Below are 17581 nucleotides of genomic sequence, written 5' to 3' on the forward strand. Positions count from 1 at the left end.
TGTTTCTCTTACCGTTGTCTGCAATATTAGGTTCCACAGCCATTCATCTCCCTATTGACAGACATCCTCTTGCCCTTTAAATAAATGATGCAGTTGTTTTTGTGCAGACCAAGATTGCTGGTTTTGAGGCTTACTGAAGAATGTGCTGAGCTAGGGTCATGTTGTCCTACTGTCTAGATGTGCTCTTCTCCACAGTACTAGTTGCTTTCTTTGTCAAAGAGGGCAGCTTATGAAACAGTGATAAAAACTCCCTTTAAATGTGTCTTTTCCATATGTTTCTTAGCTAAGAAATTAGAAAAAAAGGAGGGTTATTCAGGATTTCTGATAAGAGCATGCTGCCTGCATGTATATTGCATTGAAAGAGTACTCCTTGGGAGTGATTAGAATTAGTCACGGAGATGAAATGGATGTGGACAGAATTGGCTAGCAACTTTCTGAAAGCCTTCCTCTTTCTTTGATATTTTCCTTGTAGTTTTGAAGTACATGACTGTGATGTTTGATATTTTATTAACAATAATTGTATTTCCCTCTTTTCATTTGAGGATTTCAAAGAGTTTTAGAAGCATTAATTGCATATCTGCCCCCTGACTTCTATGAAGAAAGTGAAAATATGGTCTTGTCAAATATGTTAGTTGAAAAAATGTATTAAACTGAGAATAAACAGTTCAGTGGTGATTATTCAGTCAACTCTACTCACAACACTTGTGCTGGCTTGTAATGTGGAAGCCTAATAACTTCCTAGTTTGTACCCTCTTGGTCTTCAGAGATGATGACCGCCATCTCTGAAAACTGTGAAGGCTGCGTAGCAGCTCTACACAGTCTACCATCTTCTGGGCTGGAAAGCCCACAGATAACAAAGAAATGGTCACAGAGCCTTCGTGTGGACAGTCCTTGAGGTTATTAGGAGGCATTCTGGACATGGGCACCTGAAGGCTTTTATTATCCATAGGTATCTTGTTATGAAAGGCAGCAAAATTCATAGCAGGGAGTGTTGTGGAGGTTGCTTCCAATAGTGAGCCCTATCCTGTTATGTCTGTGCCCTGTATAGAGAGCTAGGGAAAGTGTCCTTAGTGAACTTGAATAATGTTGGTATTTCTAGGGAAGCTAAGCTGTAAATAAATTGGGATATGGAGAGCAACACGTGCCAAACTTCTGATCAGAGGTAACCCACAGCACCATAGTTTTCAACATTCATCCTCTGTCCTCCACAGTGCCTGGCTGGCAGACATCCCCACTTCGGTATGCAGAAGGTGTTCTACAACAGCAACCTTTCTCTGGTCCTGTTGCTGATAAAATGTATCTCTCCTTAGAGAGTTTTCTTATTTAAATGTGAAAATGTAACTGAATTTCAACTGCAAATATTGACAGCCCTTAAGTTGCAGATCTGAATAGGTTTACAGGTGAAGAGGTATGAATTTATGGGCTTTTTATAAGTGAGCCCAAAGGGGCTTTGCTCTCCACAGCCTGGCTTTCTCCCTATCTCCTATTGCAGTTCTCCCTGAAATGGCTTTCATGATGTGTCTGGCGTAGAATTCACTTACTGTGATCTTCACACTTTAAAAATTCTTCAGTCCCTGCTCCTGTAATGTCTTGGCTTCCTGAGAATCCATTGATTATAAAATATTTTAAGGCTGTTCTTGTTTTTTATGTCATTATGCTCTCCACTGTACCTTAAATGTTCTTTATACCCGAGATGAAGGTTTATCTAGTGCAAGATGGAGATTAAAATATGCTGGATAGTATTCTTATATTCTTTCTTTTTGCTGCCTTTGGGCACCTGAATGTAGATACAACAGGTTTCAGTAGGTCTAGGCAGAGAATGGACTGAGTTGATGGTTAGTTTTAAAGATACTCTGTGAGTTTTCTTATATCTGAAAGCCAGTCTGCAAACTGAGTGCTTCTTCTCTAGATTGCTGAACACTGACAAAAAGGGGACAGAAAGTTAGCATGTTAACACTTAGCATTTGTTCAGCACCTGTTCACAGATGTGTCTGAATATTAAGAAGAAATGCATATGGTGTTCAACAGAATAAAAAGTGTTAAGATGTGTGTGAACAAGCAGGAGGAAATATAGATGTGAACACGTAGGAGGGGAAAGACTATTACAAGGGCAATCCAATTAATGCAAATGATGCATGCAGATGTCTCTGGCTTTTTAGTACCTTTCACTGTTATACTCCATAAGAGCTGCGTGCTAGGTACGAGGGAGGAGAACGCTGTCTTCCTTTGCATAGCAGCAGTACTTTCAAACCTGAGCATCCTACCCCTGCCAGCAGATGAAGAGGGGACACCTTCTCTTACCTGCTTGTGTAGCTGTGAAGCATGAATAAGTGTTCAGTAAAATAGCTACTAAACAAAAGGATGCATTCATGAGGTAACTCAATTTTGCCTTCTGCAAACATCTGTGTACCTGTTGACTCCTGGCACTTCAGAGAAGCACTGTCGCTGCTTAAAAATTCAAACAAGATAATTGAAATTGACCCCCAGGTTTTTTTTGGCTGTATGCTCAGGGCCAACCTGTTTGATTTATTTTGGTATTGACTTAACAGGACTGTTCACCTAAAGGAAGCAGAATTTGAGCTTGAAAATAGACATTCTTTCAGCTACATATTGATTGTTGGGGCTGGATCTAGTCCATCCTTATGATGTACCTTCTGAAAAAATGGCTTCTACTCTTATCTTGGCATCTGATATCTGGTGAATAATGACTTTAATTAGAAAGAAGACCTGGCTGCTTGGTCTTTCAGATGAGATACATGGCAAACTCAAGTATGTGGCCTGAGCCGTTCCAAATTTTTGCTTTTTCTTCCCTCCCTTATAAAATTTCCCTCTCAAGAGGCAGTCCAGACTGTGACCTTGCTCTCCTGAAGTCAATAGAAATTTTGTTGTCGACTCCAGCGAATGCAGGACCATCACTGTAAGCACTGTGGGAAACCACGGACATTTTCCTTGTTTACTCCAACGAGTTCTGACTCAGGCTGTAAATCTAATAAATAAATAAATATATTCACTTAAATTAACAACCTCATTTTACAAAATCTTTTCTGTCAGAACCCCTGGCCATCTGCTTATTATCTCTATACATTGTCATGTTAGGTGTTTTGTAGAACAATATTTTGGAATGAAGTGGTGTAGGCAATTAAATTTCTCTATTTGTATTGTTATTTTCCATATTAACTTACAGAGAAGCTACTGTCCTACAAGCTGGTAGCTGTTTTCATTTTTTTTTCGTGTTTATTATGATATAGGTATTAGGTACTTGCATGAAAATTCACAGTCTGCCAATAAACTTATTACAGCAGCTATGTAAGATGCTTCTATGCTGTCTTCAACAGTTTTCCAACTTTCTGTAAAATACCTTATGCATTTTTCTGCTGTAGCATATTTTGCTTAAAAGTACAGTGTAGCTTTTTCCCCTGCAAAAAACCTGAAAAAATCTCTGTATATATAATTTCTTTTTACATGTTGAGTACACAAATAGAAGACTAGATTTCCTTTCCAGGATTGCATATACATAGTTTCTTGTCCATTGAGGTTGTTGTGAATACAAATTTGGCAACAAAAGTCAGGCAGCCCTTTAGCTGTGCTTGAAATACTTGTGAAACCAAAACATACACAGCAAAGGAACATTGACAAGCCAACCTTTAAAAAAGTTATTCACATATATATATTTGAATGCTCTCCTTTTTTTTTGGAACCCCCCTTAGAAGCCTAAATTGCATTGCTAAATCTTTTCAAGGTTAAGATTCCCCACTTAATTAACTCATAAAAATTTCTGGCCCAAAAGTACAGTGATCTTAATCACTCAATAAGATTTCATCTATAAGGATGTAAGCTTGGCCATATTGCATCAGACCAAGGTGTTCTCTATCTCAAAATCCTGTGTCTGGTATTAGTAACAGATACTGTAAAAAAAAAAAATCAAAACAAAACAGGGCAAGCATGGAGTGAGTAGGAAACAGGACAATCCTCCAGGCTTGCCACTTGGAGGATTGTCTGCTTCTGAAGAGGGCTCTCCCTTTCACCTTCCTTTCTTCAGTCTGCTGTGCCTTTGATACTACCTACACCAATCTGTACTGTAGTCTCTTTTGTATAAGGAGCCTGTACTGCTTTGAGGGTGAATATTTTTATTATTCTCAGCGTTGTCCCTCTGTCAAGCTCACTTATTAAAAAACTCACCCTGTTCTGTAGTGCCGTTAATTTACAAGGTGCTTTACAAACACAGATAAGAGCCATCCAAGGCTCTACTCTAAATAAGACGAGACAAATGCAAGATGAAGCACTTGAAGGCTGTTCAGGGAAGTGAGGGCATGGAAATGACTTATGCAAAGAGGAGAGGGGTTTTGTGAGGTGGGGTTTCAAAGAAAGGGTTTTAAGCAGGGCAGAGTGTAAGTTTGGTAGTGGAGGAAAATGGTCAGGTGAAAGGAGCAGTGGAGCTAAGATGTGAAGGCAGGAGCAAGGAAAGGAGAGGAAGGGAAAAATAAACTCAGAATAGGGGACAGTGAACTGTGAGGAAAGAAATAGGATAGAATATTTATGACAGGTTTCTTCAAAATAGTCTGTGAGGGAACTTGAGAAATCCATATAGTTGCTTGGGTTTGGTTTTTTTTGTTTGTTTTGTTTTGTTTTTTTTTTTTTGACAACACTTGACTATCTATGACAGCTTTTCAGCCTACCTTGTTCTTAGCCTACTTGCAATGATAGGCATAGCAAGCAGTGTTCAAATTTTTTTATATGAGAAAGTTTCCCTACTATTTAAGATAAGTCTCCCTTGTATTAAGTATTATCCTGTCCATTGTGTCCATTTATGAAGGGAAAGAATTAAGTATAAAACCTAATGCAAGACAGGAAGCCAAAGGAAGGAGGAGTGTGCTGTGTCTCTGCATGTCTTCTTGTCTAATCCATCTAACTGACTACTCCAATCTCCTTTCCCTATGGCTTTGTAAGGGCCAGGAAAGATAGACTGAAAAATTGACTTGTTATGATGAATTAATCTTTATTAGTAAGAATAGGATAAACTCAGGGAATAAGCCAGATCCTACAAGATGCTTTACCCTTTCTTCTTCCTGGGATTTAAACTGGTGTTCGAGAGATTCAGTATCTTGTAGGACTGTACGAACTGTCCTTTTCTTCATGCACTGATGTTTTGTTTTGCTCTCCATCACTTATCTCTGCAATTATTAGGCCAGCACCAAGTCAAGCAAGGGACATGCGAAGTTGTGGCAGTGCATCGTTGCTGCAATAAGAACCGGATTGAAGAACGATCGCAAACAGTCAAGTGTTCCTGCTTCCCAGGGCAGGTGGCTGGTACGACAAGGGCTCAGCCCTCATGCGTGGAAGGTAAGCAGTCTCCCGCTCACTCATGGTTCATTAAGATTGTTTAAGAAGTTCAGTCTCCTTGATTGTTTGACTTCCCACTGCCTCAAAAGCATAATCCTTCCTTTTGTTAATTTTGGAAACATCTCTGTGCATTGATGATAATGAGTGTGCATAAATCTGGGTGTAATTAATCCTCTTAATATATGTACCCGTCCATTTCATGTCTGTGCCAATAAAACTTCTTAATTTTTTTCATACAAGAATTCTCCTTTAAAACTAGTCTGAAAACAGCATAAGCCAAGAAATTCAAGCTTATGATATTAACTCTTCCAATTGTCTTTAGACTTAGTAGCTTGGCTAAAAATTCACTGGATAATAAATGCAGCCCTGAGACTGGGCATACAGATAGTGTTGGGGCATCTGATTTTGAGAGCTGTTCTCTAGATGAATGCTTCACCGTTTTATGTGCCTAATGGGCTCTTATGCTGGACACCAGTGCTACAATGATGCCTCATGTCTATTCCGTTTCATGTGTTGTAACCCCAAATACATTAGAGTTTGGAGAGCAGAGCGAGCGTACTGCTGCACAGGGCACAGTGTCTGAGCTAGGACACCTACCTGATGAAGGAAAAATGTGGTACAGTTGCCTTAGTCCATCACCTTCCTAGGTAGATGTTGAAATCCTCACAGAGCTCAAAGTTGCCATCCTTATGCTTTTAGCAGTATAACTCATTTGAAATTAAGATTTTAGCTTTAGTGTATATAATCAATTTACCTTGATTGTAATGTTGACCAGGCATTCTGAGGCTATATAAAACTTGCCTCACTGAGGTTCACTCTGCACCTCACCCCCCCATTTTCCTCTCTGGCTCACTGGCAGTTCAGAAACTGTGCGTTAACCTTCTTCCTTTTCCACCAGCAGAGTCTATTCCCTGGAGAGGCTGCTGCTCTTGTTAACTTAGTAAACAGTTACTCCAAGACAGACTTTTTTCCTAGAAAAAGTCTAATAGTTACCAGAACTCCCATTGCATTAATTCATAAGCAAGACCCTTCTGTTTTCATTCTTTTTCATACAAAATTGCAACCATTTAAAGTTAAATATAAAACAAAAGGTTCAAAATCCAATTTTTAACCTAACATTCAGAGCTATTTAGTTTTAAACATAAAACTAAATACCTGCAATGTCTGATTTTTTTAACCTATTATCTGCTTTGAGAATCTCTTATTTAAGAAAGAGAAAGTAGGTTTGTGATTGTTTGGTTTTTTTTTTCCTTTTAGATGCTTAGTCTTTTCATGCCTTGTAATTCAGGAACACCATCAACTTTAACTGTGCAATTTGTTAAGTAGTTTTCCTGTCAAATCAGAAGTACCTTCTGTATTTTTAGGTGACACGACAAACAGCAGAAATACTGTTACATACAACAGATAATAAAAGTCAGGCATTGTTTTAAACTTGCTTAAGGATTGCAAAGGTGACACTGTCATTGTATGATAGAAAGATATAAATGCACAATACTATAGAAGCTTAATTCAGTCAATGCAAAGAGTTGCTTGTCGTGGTTTAACCCCAGCCAGCAACTTGGCACCACACAGACGCTCTCTCGCTCCACCCGCGGTGGGATGGGGAAGAGAACTGGAGGAGTAAAAATGAGAAAACTCTTGGGCTGAGATAAGGATAGTTTAATAGGTAAAGCAAAAGCCATGCACGCAAGCAAAGCAAACCAAGGAATTCATTCACTACTTCCCATTGTCAGGCAGATGTTCAGCCATCTCCAGGAAAGCAGGGCTCCATCACACCTAACAGTGACTTGGGAAGACAAATGCCATCACTCCGAACATCCCCCGCTTCCTTCTTCTTCCCCCCAGCTTTACATGCTGAGCATGACGCCATATGGTCTGGAATATCCCTTGGGTCAGTTGAGGTCAGCTGTCCCAGCTGTGTCCCCTCCCAACTTCTTGTGCACCCCCAGCCCGCTCGCTAGCGGGGTTGTGGGAGAAGCAGAAAAGGCCTTGAGTCTGTGTAAGCACTGCTCAGCAATAACTAAAACATCCCCGTATTATCAACACTGTTTCCAGCACAAATCCAGAATGTAGCCCCATACGAGCTACTATGAAGAAAATTAACTCTTTCCCAGCTAAAACCAATACATTGCTGAAAGAATTTAGTAGCTGTTTTTTCTTCAAGTATAGTTGAAATTAAATATGACAAACTATGATGAATGTAAGATTTTTCCACTTTCTAAAGTGGAAGCCTTTGAATCCCCTTACCCCTTAAGGTAATGCTTTAGCATGCTTCGCTTATTTTTGCAAGCGTCTGGGACTACAGTCAGTTGCTGTAGCATGGAAACTATAACTATCTTTCCTTAGCCTCAGGATTAGATGTGTTTTCTCCCACTCTATACATATCCTTTAGTAGGCTTCTACACCGTGGAAGCCAGAAACAGTGTGTCTTGAATTTGCATATTTCAGTCTGATACAGCCATTTCATTTTCTTTTTTACTGAATGCAGAGCTGTTTAATTTGCCTATATTTTGCCCTGAGCTTAAGGGGAAGGACATGCCCAAAGCACAGAGTTACTTTTCTAACCAAAAGAAAAAAATTTATAGAGCAATTGGCTTGTAGTAGTCTTTTAAAGTATTTTCCTTGAACTCCAGACCTTATCCAGTAGTAGTGATCATTTACATCAGGGCAGCAATTGCCTTTGTGCTGTTGATCATGCACGGCATGCACATTGTGCTTGGTACCTGCAGTTCCTACCTCCAATCATAGATCATAGAATATCTCAAGTTGGAAGGGACCCATAAGGATCATAGAATTCAACTCCCTACTCCTCACAGAACTACTTAAAACTAAATCATACGACTAAGAGTGTCATCCACATGCTCCTTGAACTCTGACAGCCTTGGTGCTGTGACCACTTCCCTGGGGAGCCTGTTCCAGTGACTGAACTCCCTCAAATTACTTATGTGCTAAAATGTGTTTGGACAAAATAAGAAAACAATGTAGTTCACATTCATTGAGTATGTGTCCAGAAAGTACCACCCAGCTGTTGTGTGAGGCTACACGATTTTTAATCATACACAGAGAGATGCTTTTACCTATTGGAATTCTCAGTAAAAGTAGCTTAATGCTTAGTAGTTTTTATAGCAGATATGATTAAGTATGTTTTATTTGGATTTAGAAAATATGTTCTGTTTGGATTTTAGCCTCTTTACATATACTCAAAAGGAAAATAACTCTGCAAGTCATATTGGAAAACAATAGTAAATAGGGTGAAATCAGTCTTTCTTATGTCCACATTGCCTGTGAACTTTTCAGGGTTTGTGTGTTTCAGCTGTTCTTGGTCAGGACCAAAAAGACCATTGGAGTAAATGGGATCATATTTAATGTTCTATGCAGAGTAGCAGCCTTTATATAAAGCTATTGGAATGTAATTATGTTTTCTTGAACAAACAAATGGATGATTATATAATTAAATAATTACAATTAACTTTGTCAAGATCTGCATGATGATTTTACAGAAGTCTGTTTCTTCTTGCTATTTTTAAATTGAAGGTCTGATTTCTCTTTTAGTGTTGACAACCCAGGAAGCAAGGAGTTTGATTCTAGCTTTCCTGTAGGTCAGACAAGCATATCTACATGGTCATAGATTGTAGATGTTCCATGAGAAATTAAGACTACAGCAAGAAATAGATTTTCACAGAATGTGGAAGACTGCAAAGGTCTGGGACTTTAGCAAAGTCTAGACAAACTGTACTTACTTTTCTGTTCTGGACTCAAACTTGGCACTTGAGCAGCTTTCTGCTATAACCTATTTGGATTTTTTTTTTTTAAAATTAAAAATTAAAGTTAAAATAAGTCTTTCTTATTTGAAATTTATACATCTGGTCTTAGTATTTTACAGGTTTTTAATTTAGTTGGGTATTTTTCCTTAGTTTTCTCAGTCTTGCAGCATATGGGTTTCATGACCTAGATCCCACTGGGTTTGAGTGACAGCTTGTTTGTTAATTTGGGTGGGGGTAGAGCCTAGTTCATCAGACAGAGCTCCTTGCTGATGAGTATTGGGCATTGTGCACTTTTGTATATATGGGCCATGAAATAGGCTTATAAAGCCCATCATCATGTTTTTTAGGATACAGTCGTACACCAGCTGGATATTTACATTTTGAAATAGGTTGACAGATGCTAAAGAATTTTACACAAGGTCAGTTTTAAAGCAGCATTTTATTGGAGCAGCACTATATGTTAAGGCTAAGCCCTGCTCAAAGAGGTAGTGAATATGTGTACCAATATTCACAGCTACCAAAATTTCGGGAAGGCCCCCTGTTTGAGCCAAGTCAGAATGGCTGTTTGCGTGATTACTTTCAGGCATACACCTACACATAGAAGTGACATTTTTTTCTCATGGTATGTGCTAAGGAGGAGACTAAGTACTTGTGTTACAGAAGAAATGATAGATATCCAGGTGAGTTCCAAGGAAATGGTGTTGAAGTGGTGCAGAAAGGAAAGTAAAAGCTAGTTAAATTTAGAAAATACATAAAGTGAAAGTCTCAAGTGCCTTGATTGCTACAAAACAGTCCTTTTCCATGTTCTACAGTAATACTGTGTTGTGGGGCCTAAATGACATTTATAGAGTGCTTTGTATTTCTACAGTGTCTTTCATCTCAGAAACTTTAAATATTGGTAGTAGAAGTCAAAGTACTTCATTTAAAAAGAAGGATATGAAGGTGAAAATCAATGTTTGTTATAGACTGAGATCTTCCTAGCATTTTTACAAGCACAGTAAAGTCACGTGTCATAGCCTGGATAAGAGTACAGGGCAAGAACTCTTTGGATCAGGATATTTTTTATCCTTTGCCCGTGATAAAGCACTTACTTACTTAGATAATTGTATTTTGGATGCATCTAACAAGAAACTCTGTCATTTGTGTATTTGAACGTAGTTGTGAAAGCTATTGACAAGCATTGGCAAACAAATAAAACAAGGCTAGTTTTTCTGTACACGTGCTCACCTCATTTTCCTGGGGGTTATTTGAGCTTCCAAGCACAGGCCCATCTGATGCTTTGAGAAATGTTGCTGTAGATAAATTAAGTCACTAAACTCAGAAGAAAGCAGAGCGTATGAAAGAAAGTATTTAAATATGCAGAGAGGACATACTACACAGCCTGTATACCCTGCCTTCAGTTGTAGCTATACTACTTGATTGCAGCTATAGAAAATTTTGCTTAGCAAAGGTCAACTCATTCTTCTGTCAATGACTAAATTACATTTAAAGTAGTCATGAGATTTTGTTTATACCTGTTTTCTTTATGGAAATAAACATCCTTGAGTAAGTACCTCCAGCTTGTCTAACAGCTACTGCCAAGAAGATAAAACATTAATAACTTTTGTCTGTTGAGTAACTATCTTAGCTAAGTGCATTAAATGCCTCTAAGTAAATCATCACTAGCCAAATCATCTTCCATCCAGGCAATTCTATTAGCCCTAGAATTTGTGAGGAGGAAACACTCAGATCGGAAAAAATGTGACTGGGACTAAAGAATTGTTTAAGAATTTTCTGTAGGACCAAAGAGCGGCAATGAAGAAAAAAGACGATTTTGGCTGAAAGCCCATTGGGGTTACAGACTGAAGGGAAGAGAGCATATAGAAACAAGAAAACAAAAAATCAATACATAAGAAATAGATAAAAGAAGAAATAGCTGAGAAGATTTCCCTCCCACTGTTTTTGAATGGATTTCAGAATACTTGAGAATTCAAAAGGATGCTAATGCTGTGTCAGTATTCAAAGAATAAAAGGAAATATACAGTAGTATGAATAGTGTACTGAAAATTTATATGGAATAGAGCTTAATCCAGTGGAGTAGGAAAGAAATCTGTATTTGTCCAGACTAAAGACAGTATGAATTCGCTTGTTTAAGTAGAACACACAGGAATCCTTAAAAAAAAAATAAAAAATTGGCCCATAATGCGTGAAATATTGATGTTGTTAATGCTGAGGCGGATCAGGATCACAGTCCGCCTTTTGGTAAGTAACAGGATGGGGAAGTACTTTCTGACTTACTGTTAACTAAAGAAGGTGCTAACCAACATCTGCTGGGATTAAATTTTTTTTTTTTAATTCTGACCCTGGGTAGTTTAGAGTCCTAACAAGCTGTCTGATAGATCTCTGGTCAGTTGTTGTAATTCAAAATGTATTTCAGAACACTTGGGGTATTCTAGAAAAGCACTAGTACTGTGCCAATTTTGAGAGGGTAGGCAGCATGGTCTAGATGCTTAGGGACAACTGAGGCTGATCTCAATCCTGTGCAAGTAACTGAAAAGCTGATACGGTATTCAATTAGCAAGGAATTCCTTGAGTACAGATCACAAGAGTTTATGTGGCTTTCAAAAAAGAGATTTGCTAGACAACTGATTTTATTTGCTGAGGAGTTTTCAAGACTAATACAGATAGTTTCTGGGTTTAATACATGTAAGCCCAGGTTTTCCAAGTTACCTTGGAAGATAATGTATAATTTATTCAACTAAAGATTTGGTTACTAAATACATTTGAGGATTTAAGTCTTACTTTTTGTAAGCTATTTAATTTTGTACCATATGCCATTGTGTGCACTGCTTAGTGTCAGCTACCTAGCATACCTCAAAACCACATCTTTCCCCAGAGTCATCAGTAGGAAGTGGCAGTCAAATGGCACATACCTACCGGAATTTCACAGTGCTTAGCTCTCCACCTGACACTCTGCAACATTTCCAGCACTGACCCAAAAGCAAATATAGAATCTCCCCTGACAAAAACATATATGGGATTCATCCGTGGCGCAAAGGAGTAATTAAGGACAAGCCCAAGGCAGTCACATGGCGTAGTCCTACTCACAGGAAGTGGAACCTGCTTGAAATAACTGTGTTAATAAAGACAAATGCATTATGGTGAGAAACTGAAGAAGTTCAATCAGCTCAGATTATCAGGCAGAAGATTGAAAAGTTACTGGATTGCAGCACTTTTAATACCTTCACATGGGGAAATGATGATTGCTAACAGGTGCTGTAATGTAGGAGAAGAAAGCACAACAGAAGAGGTGGGGAGAGGAAGAAAACTAAGGCTGTGTGTTTCATGCTGAGATTGTTTAATTGTCAGAAAAAATTACAATGGGAGAAGTTTCTTTCTTCACCTGTTCCAGATTGGCTTGGAAGACACTGTGTAGCCAAACACAACTGGGGGCAGAACACAGTGAATTCATGAGGCAAGATGAGATCATGTATTGACACTTTTTGGCTTTACTTTCTATGAACCTACTGTTTCCATGGAGTCACATTATCTAGGGAGCGATGTCAGCAGAAGATTTATTTCTGGCAGAATTTCTGGCTGCTTTCTGGCTGATTTCCAGCAAATCATCTGGCTGATGTCAAACTAAAGCCATCTCCTTTCTCTTCATGAGAGCGGTTGTGTATGAGAGTGACATAGCTGCTCTCATTTCTTAGAAAAGTCATCTGTTGAAACCTCTCCAAGTGTGCCTCAATCTGAAAAGAAGAGGAAGCCTTTATATCCTCCAGTGAGTCACATAGTCACAGGGATGATAGTTAAAGAACTATAGCTATGAAGGTAAGCCTAAGGCTCTGATGGAGAATTTTAATGGGCTAATCTCAGGGGTGTGTTTGACACAAACAGCTACAGCCAGTTAGGACATACAGATCAGCAGAGTGGACATTACAACTATAAAGAAATCGGACATAAAATGGATGTAAGAATTAGTGGATTCCTACAGCAAAGAATTGAGGATTTGCTGGAAGCTAATGGAATGAGATCTGTGTTAAGTATTTCAAAGTGTTGCTGTTACTCTGAGGAGAGGTATCTGCACAGAATAGAAATCAGTCAACAGAAGGGTAGGAGTCACTTTCTATGAAAGTGTCTAAACAAGAGATAAATAGAAGGTGAAATATGCCGTCTGTTGAAGAGCTTGTAGATCTTGTTTGAGTTACAGATTGACTTAGCAACATTTCCCATTCACATCTGTGCTTGTTTTAATAGAAGATGATACTGCTGGAGATGATGGGCCAGTTTCACTATCTTCAGTTCCACATGGACCGGGAAGTTGTGTGGGCACCATTGGTCAAGGATGCTGTGTGAACCCACTCCTGTGCTGCACTTTTGGCCAGTCAACTAATGCCTTTTTTTTTTTTTTTTTTTTTTTTGAATCAAGTGGTAGGAGCAGGTTGATGCAGGTTGTACAGATAAATGAAAACTGCCATGTTTGGTGCATTTTCTGTGGCCTCAAAGTATACTGCACCCAAACCAATACCAAAACACTTGGATCTAAGGAGTTATCAGAGTAACTGAGGCACAAGGGATGCTAGGTACCTGCAGGAGACAGGTGAGCGAAAGGTGGTTTTCAAGGTCTGAAGTTGAACTTACGTTATTAGGGTAGCACTAAATATACGAAAGCACATTCACATGTCAGAGTGCAGCCGAAGTCTCAGCATGTCACTGCATCCACACTCACAACAGCACTGTGCAAAGCTGTGTAATGCAGTAGCCAGGTGTCACAGGAGGACTTGCTGGCTTTGAAGCAGAGCTCTGAAGACACAGCTAGCTTGCTACCAGCATCTCCTGCTTGCTTAGGGACCTCTGCACATGCCCTCACTCTTCTGGAATCTGGTCTTCTATACTTGCTTGTGTTTACCTGAAATACGTGTCGTATAGAAATTGAAGCAAATTTAGAAAGTAGCAGAGATAATATAGATAAAATAGATGGCTGGACCATATGTCTGGAGTGGAAATGATCCCTCACCTCCTAGGAAGCACCGTCAAGTTTCACCCGTTTTGTCAACAATCAATCAGCATCAATGCAAATGATCTAAGATCCAAATGACTGGTGAAAGGAATCATGCGTTTATTTTATAATTTTATGAGATTGAAAGAATAGTTTATAAAAGCCAAACTGGTGTTCCAGAAGTGTATTTTTCATAGTGCTTTTCATGTAGGCTTAGAGTGAAAGTGCAAAACAAAACTAATTGAATGAACATTTCAGCAATATCCTGATGTCAGCTTGCCTGCTTGTCACCCTAATTTGAAGGCTGCAAAAGTACGAATCTACCTTGAAATTAAAAGGGAAAAAAGGGCTTTATAAGAAGTAGACTAAATCATTTTTGTTCATCTCTTTTGGATGTGGTATCCTTTAAAGCACGCCATTCACTATTTTGTGCACATAGTAGCATAATGCAGACTAACTAAATCAACATTTTAAGCCATATTTTATTTTGAAATCCAATTTAGATTATATAAGATTGTCAACTGATATATTTCATAATAATTTTCTGGGATTTGATGACTCCCATGTACAACGCAGAACTGAGAAATGCATGCAGATGTTTGCAGCTCTTTGTGGGAAAATATATCTGTTAACAGCAGTATAAAGTCATGACTACACTTGTAAAAATAACAAGCATGGCCTTATTAACGGAAATTGGCTTAAGGGTAGAAAATTAATAAGTTTTCACAGTTAAGGTGTATTGCTGTAATCTTCCAAAACATACTGCAAAACTGGCAGTGTAACTGCAAGTAGATTTTTAGTTAATAATCTAATGCTTTCCAGTAGTTTCCACATTCTTATCTGCGCTATTTGCTGACAGACCTCACATGCTTACATCTCTGTGCAGTTCTATTTTCTCATCCAGTGAAGGGAGGAACTGCAATTTCTTCATCCAGTCTCACATATGCATATCCAGGTTAAACAAGAAGCCTTAGTTCCATTCTGCATTACAGCAGGTACTTGACTGAAGCATGTAAATGAAGGAGGCAGGTCATCTTTGTAGTCAGTGGAGATGGAAAGGTATTTCCAGAGGTCAGTTCAAATGTTGGAGTCAATCTCTGGCGGTGCTTTCCTGTCTTCACCATTTGCATATAGCATTTACCCTTCTGTGTGCTGGTGAAGTTCTTTTAATCACATTTTTAACTCAAACACAATCAGTGTGATTAGCTATTAAAACAGTAACTGTTTGTTCTACCTTTTGAAATCAAACAATTGAACATCACACAACTTCCCTACTAAAACCAACAGTAATAAAAAAAAGATTGTTTCTCTTTCCTCTCTCTTTTTCTAGCTTCCATTGTCCTACAAAAGTGGTGGTGTCATATGAACCCTTGTTTGGATGGAGAGGACTGTAAAGTACTACCAGACTATTCAGGTTGGTCTTGCAGCAGTGGAAATAAAGTCAAAACCACAAAGGCAAGTACAGAGATCGCCTATATTTAAAGGTGGCAGTCTGCTGATAGCACTTACTTATTGCATTGCATCTGTGGGTGTGAGCATCAGTACTGGACTCCTCAATGTTTTGGAAAGCAGTGATTAATGCAATTGTTCTCAGAGAGGGAAATGTTGGGTCAGAACTGGCCCTTCGCTGCTGGCCTACTTAAGTTATTGGGTGCTGGAGTCAAACTGAAGAAGGCCCTGCTTCAGTCTTTAGTGAGCAAAGAAACTATTCTGTTGTGACCAGTGCTAGAGGGATAATCATGTTCCAGGATCAATTCTTGACTTTTCAGACTGAGTACATGGAACCAGAGTCTTTACCAGTGTCACCTAAATTTAGATTCCTGAGCTACTAGAAAGTCCTTTTAGCTTTTGAAAGTAGCAGCCTGTCTTTGGAGCTGTTGAGAACCTGCACTGACGTCAGTGGGAACTGTGCGACACTGAGCACCACTGGAAATCAGGCTGGTTCAGATCATTTCTAATTACAGGCCATCCTGCAGATGGCCTGTTTTTTAAAAAAAAACCTTTGCTCTGCCATCCTATTTCTTAATTAATGGCCAGCAGAGAGAAAATATCATGTCCTCTGTCTGCTTAACAATCTAAAATGAGCTCAGTGCATTGAAGTTCAACAAGTCATAGCAAACTACATATCTAAATATATCATAAACCAGGAGTCTTTAGCAGGCAATAGCAAGGAAAGACATATGCTTAGCTTTTCCCTTTACAGCCTCTTCTAGTTAGGAATGAATGTTGTTGATTAAGTTACAGTCTGAGTTAATATGCAAATACTGACACCAAATGTTGTTTAATAATGGCTGTTCTAAGGAGTGAAAACTGTACTAATTTCTGGATGAAAGAGAGAAAATTAGATGTTTTGGACAGCTGTGGTGTGATACCGGTGGTCTAAAGCCCAGCTACAGACATTGCACAGTGGCAGGCTCGTTGGAAAAATCTGACCAAACTAACCAGTCTGAAAAACCCTATTCCTGTTTTTAAGAACAGAGGAATTATTGCAAACCAATGTTATTTGTCAAATGCCAAAGATGTAGTCTATAGAATGCCTAGGTCCTGCTGTTCTCCTGTGATGGATACCAAACCTAAAGTTGACCTGCACACCCTAGAATCAGTATGGGTAACTGGCAGTCAGTTACTGCAAGATATAGATTACCCTCAGCCTTTTATTTTTTTCACAGGCAATGACTTTTAACTACTCATATATAGATAAGGGCTAGTGTTGTAGCATCACACTGAAGGGTGAGACTGGTGAAGTAGGAGTTCTAGATATTGAATAAGACAACTTTGTCTTTGGACATACCAGAAGAGAGCTGGCAATTTATACCAAAAGGACCTTACTGGAAAAGAGTAAGCCAGGCTTAAATATCCTTGATGCCTTCAATAGATACTAGAGGGATGAAGGGTAGAAGAAAGGACTTTATATTGGCATTGATGACTGAAGGCCTGGGGCATCAAGTCTTCTTTCATGCAGCTGTCTCTTCCTTCCTATGAACAGTTGCCTTTTAGTTCATCGAGGTCAACTGACCACGAGTCATATAGCCTGTGTTCATGACTCTTGCTCTTAAACAGTGAAAAGAGGCAGCCTGAGTCAGTGGGAGTTTACTAATAGAAGGGCAAATTTGGCATGGATCATTTATTTTATTATCCATGACAAATATTGCAACCAGCAAACTACAGAGTATGGTAATGCATTCTGATGAGTTTAGGGATGTCTTTATAAAGCTAGAGTGGGACAAATCATCCTGCCTGCAATTAGACCTGTGCAAATTCATCAACTCCAGTGAGTTTGTGTGGGTCTAACAGAGGGCAGAGTATAGCAATATGAGTGCAAATGTTGTTTCATTAAACTCTTCCTCTACTTTGCTGGGAGGTGGAGTAATGCATTTTGCATTGATTTTTATCACCATAAGAGATTTCTTTGAGGGGCATTTAATTGAAAGGATCAGCAAACAACTGGCACTTGTGCTCAGATGTGAATCATTCTACTGTATTACTGACATGAGAA

General features: G+C 38.8%; 1 protein-coding gene across 7 annotated transcripts in view; it reads left to right on the top strand.

Annotated features, from left to right (window-relative positions):
- The window catches only part of TAFA4 (TAFA chemokine like family member 4), an 88609-nt gene that overhangs the window by 66636 nt on the left and 4392 nt on the right, over window positions 1-17581 (top strand). For 5 of the 7 annotated variants that reach the window (XM_069811887.1, XM_069811882.1, XM_069811883.1 and 2 more), the window contains 2 exons: window positions 5185-5340; window positions 15416-15499. In XM_069811887.1, coding sequence (XP_069667988.1) covers window positions 5185-5340; window positions 15416-15499 — 240 coding nt within the window. Of the gene's footprint in view, window positions 1-5184; window positions 5341-15415; window positions 15568-17581 lie in introns of those variants that run through there. The other 2 variants (XM_069811889.1, XM_069811888.1) reach the window with 2 other exon arrangements.

This window comes from Haliaeetus albicilla, chromosome 24 (assembly GCF_947461875.1).
Source record: "Haliaeetus albicilla chromosome 24, bHalAlb1.1, whole genome shotgun sequence".
NCBI lineage: Eukaryota > Metazoa > Chordata > Aves > Accipitriformes > Accipitridae > Haliaeetus > Haliaeetus albicilla.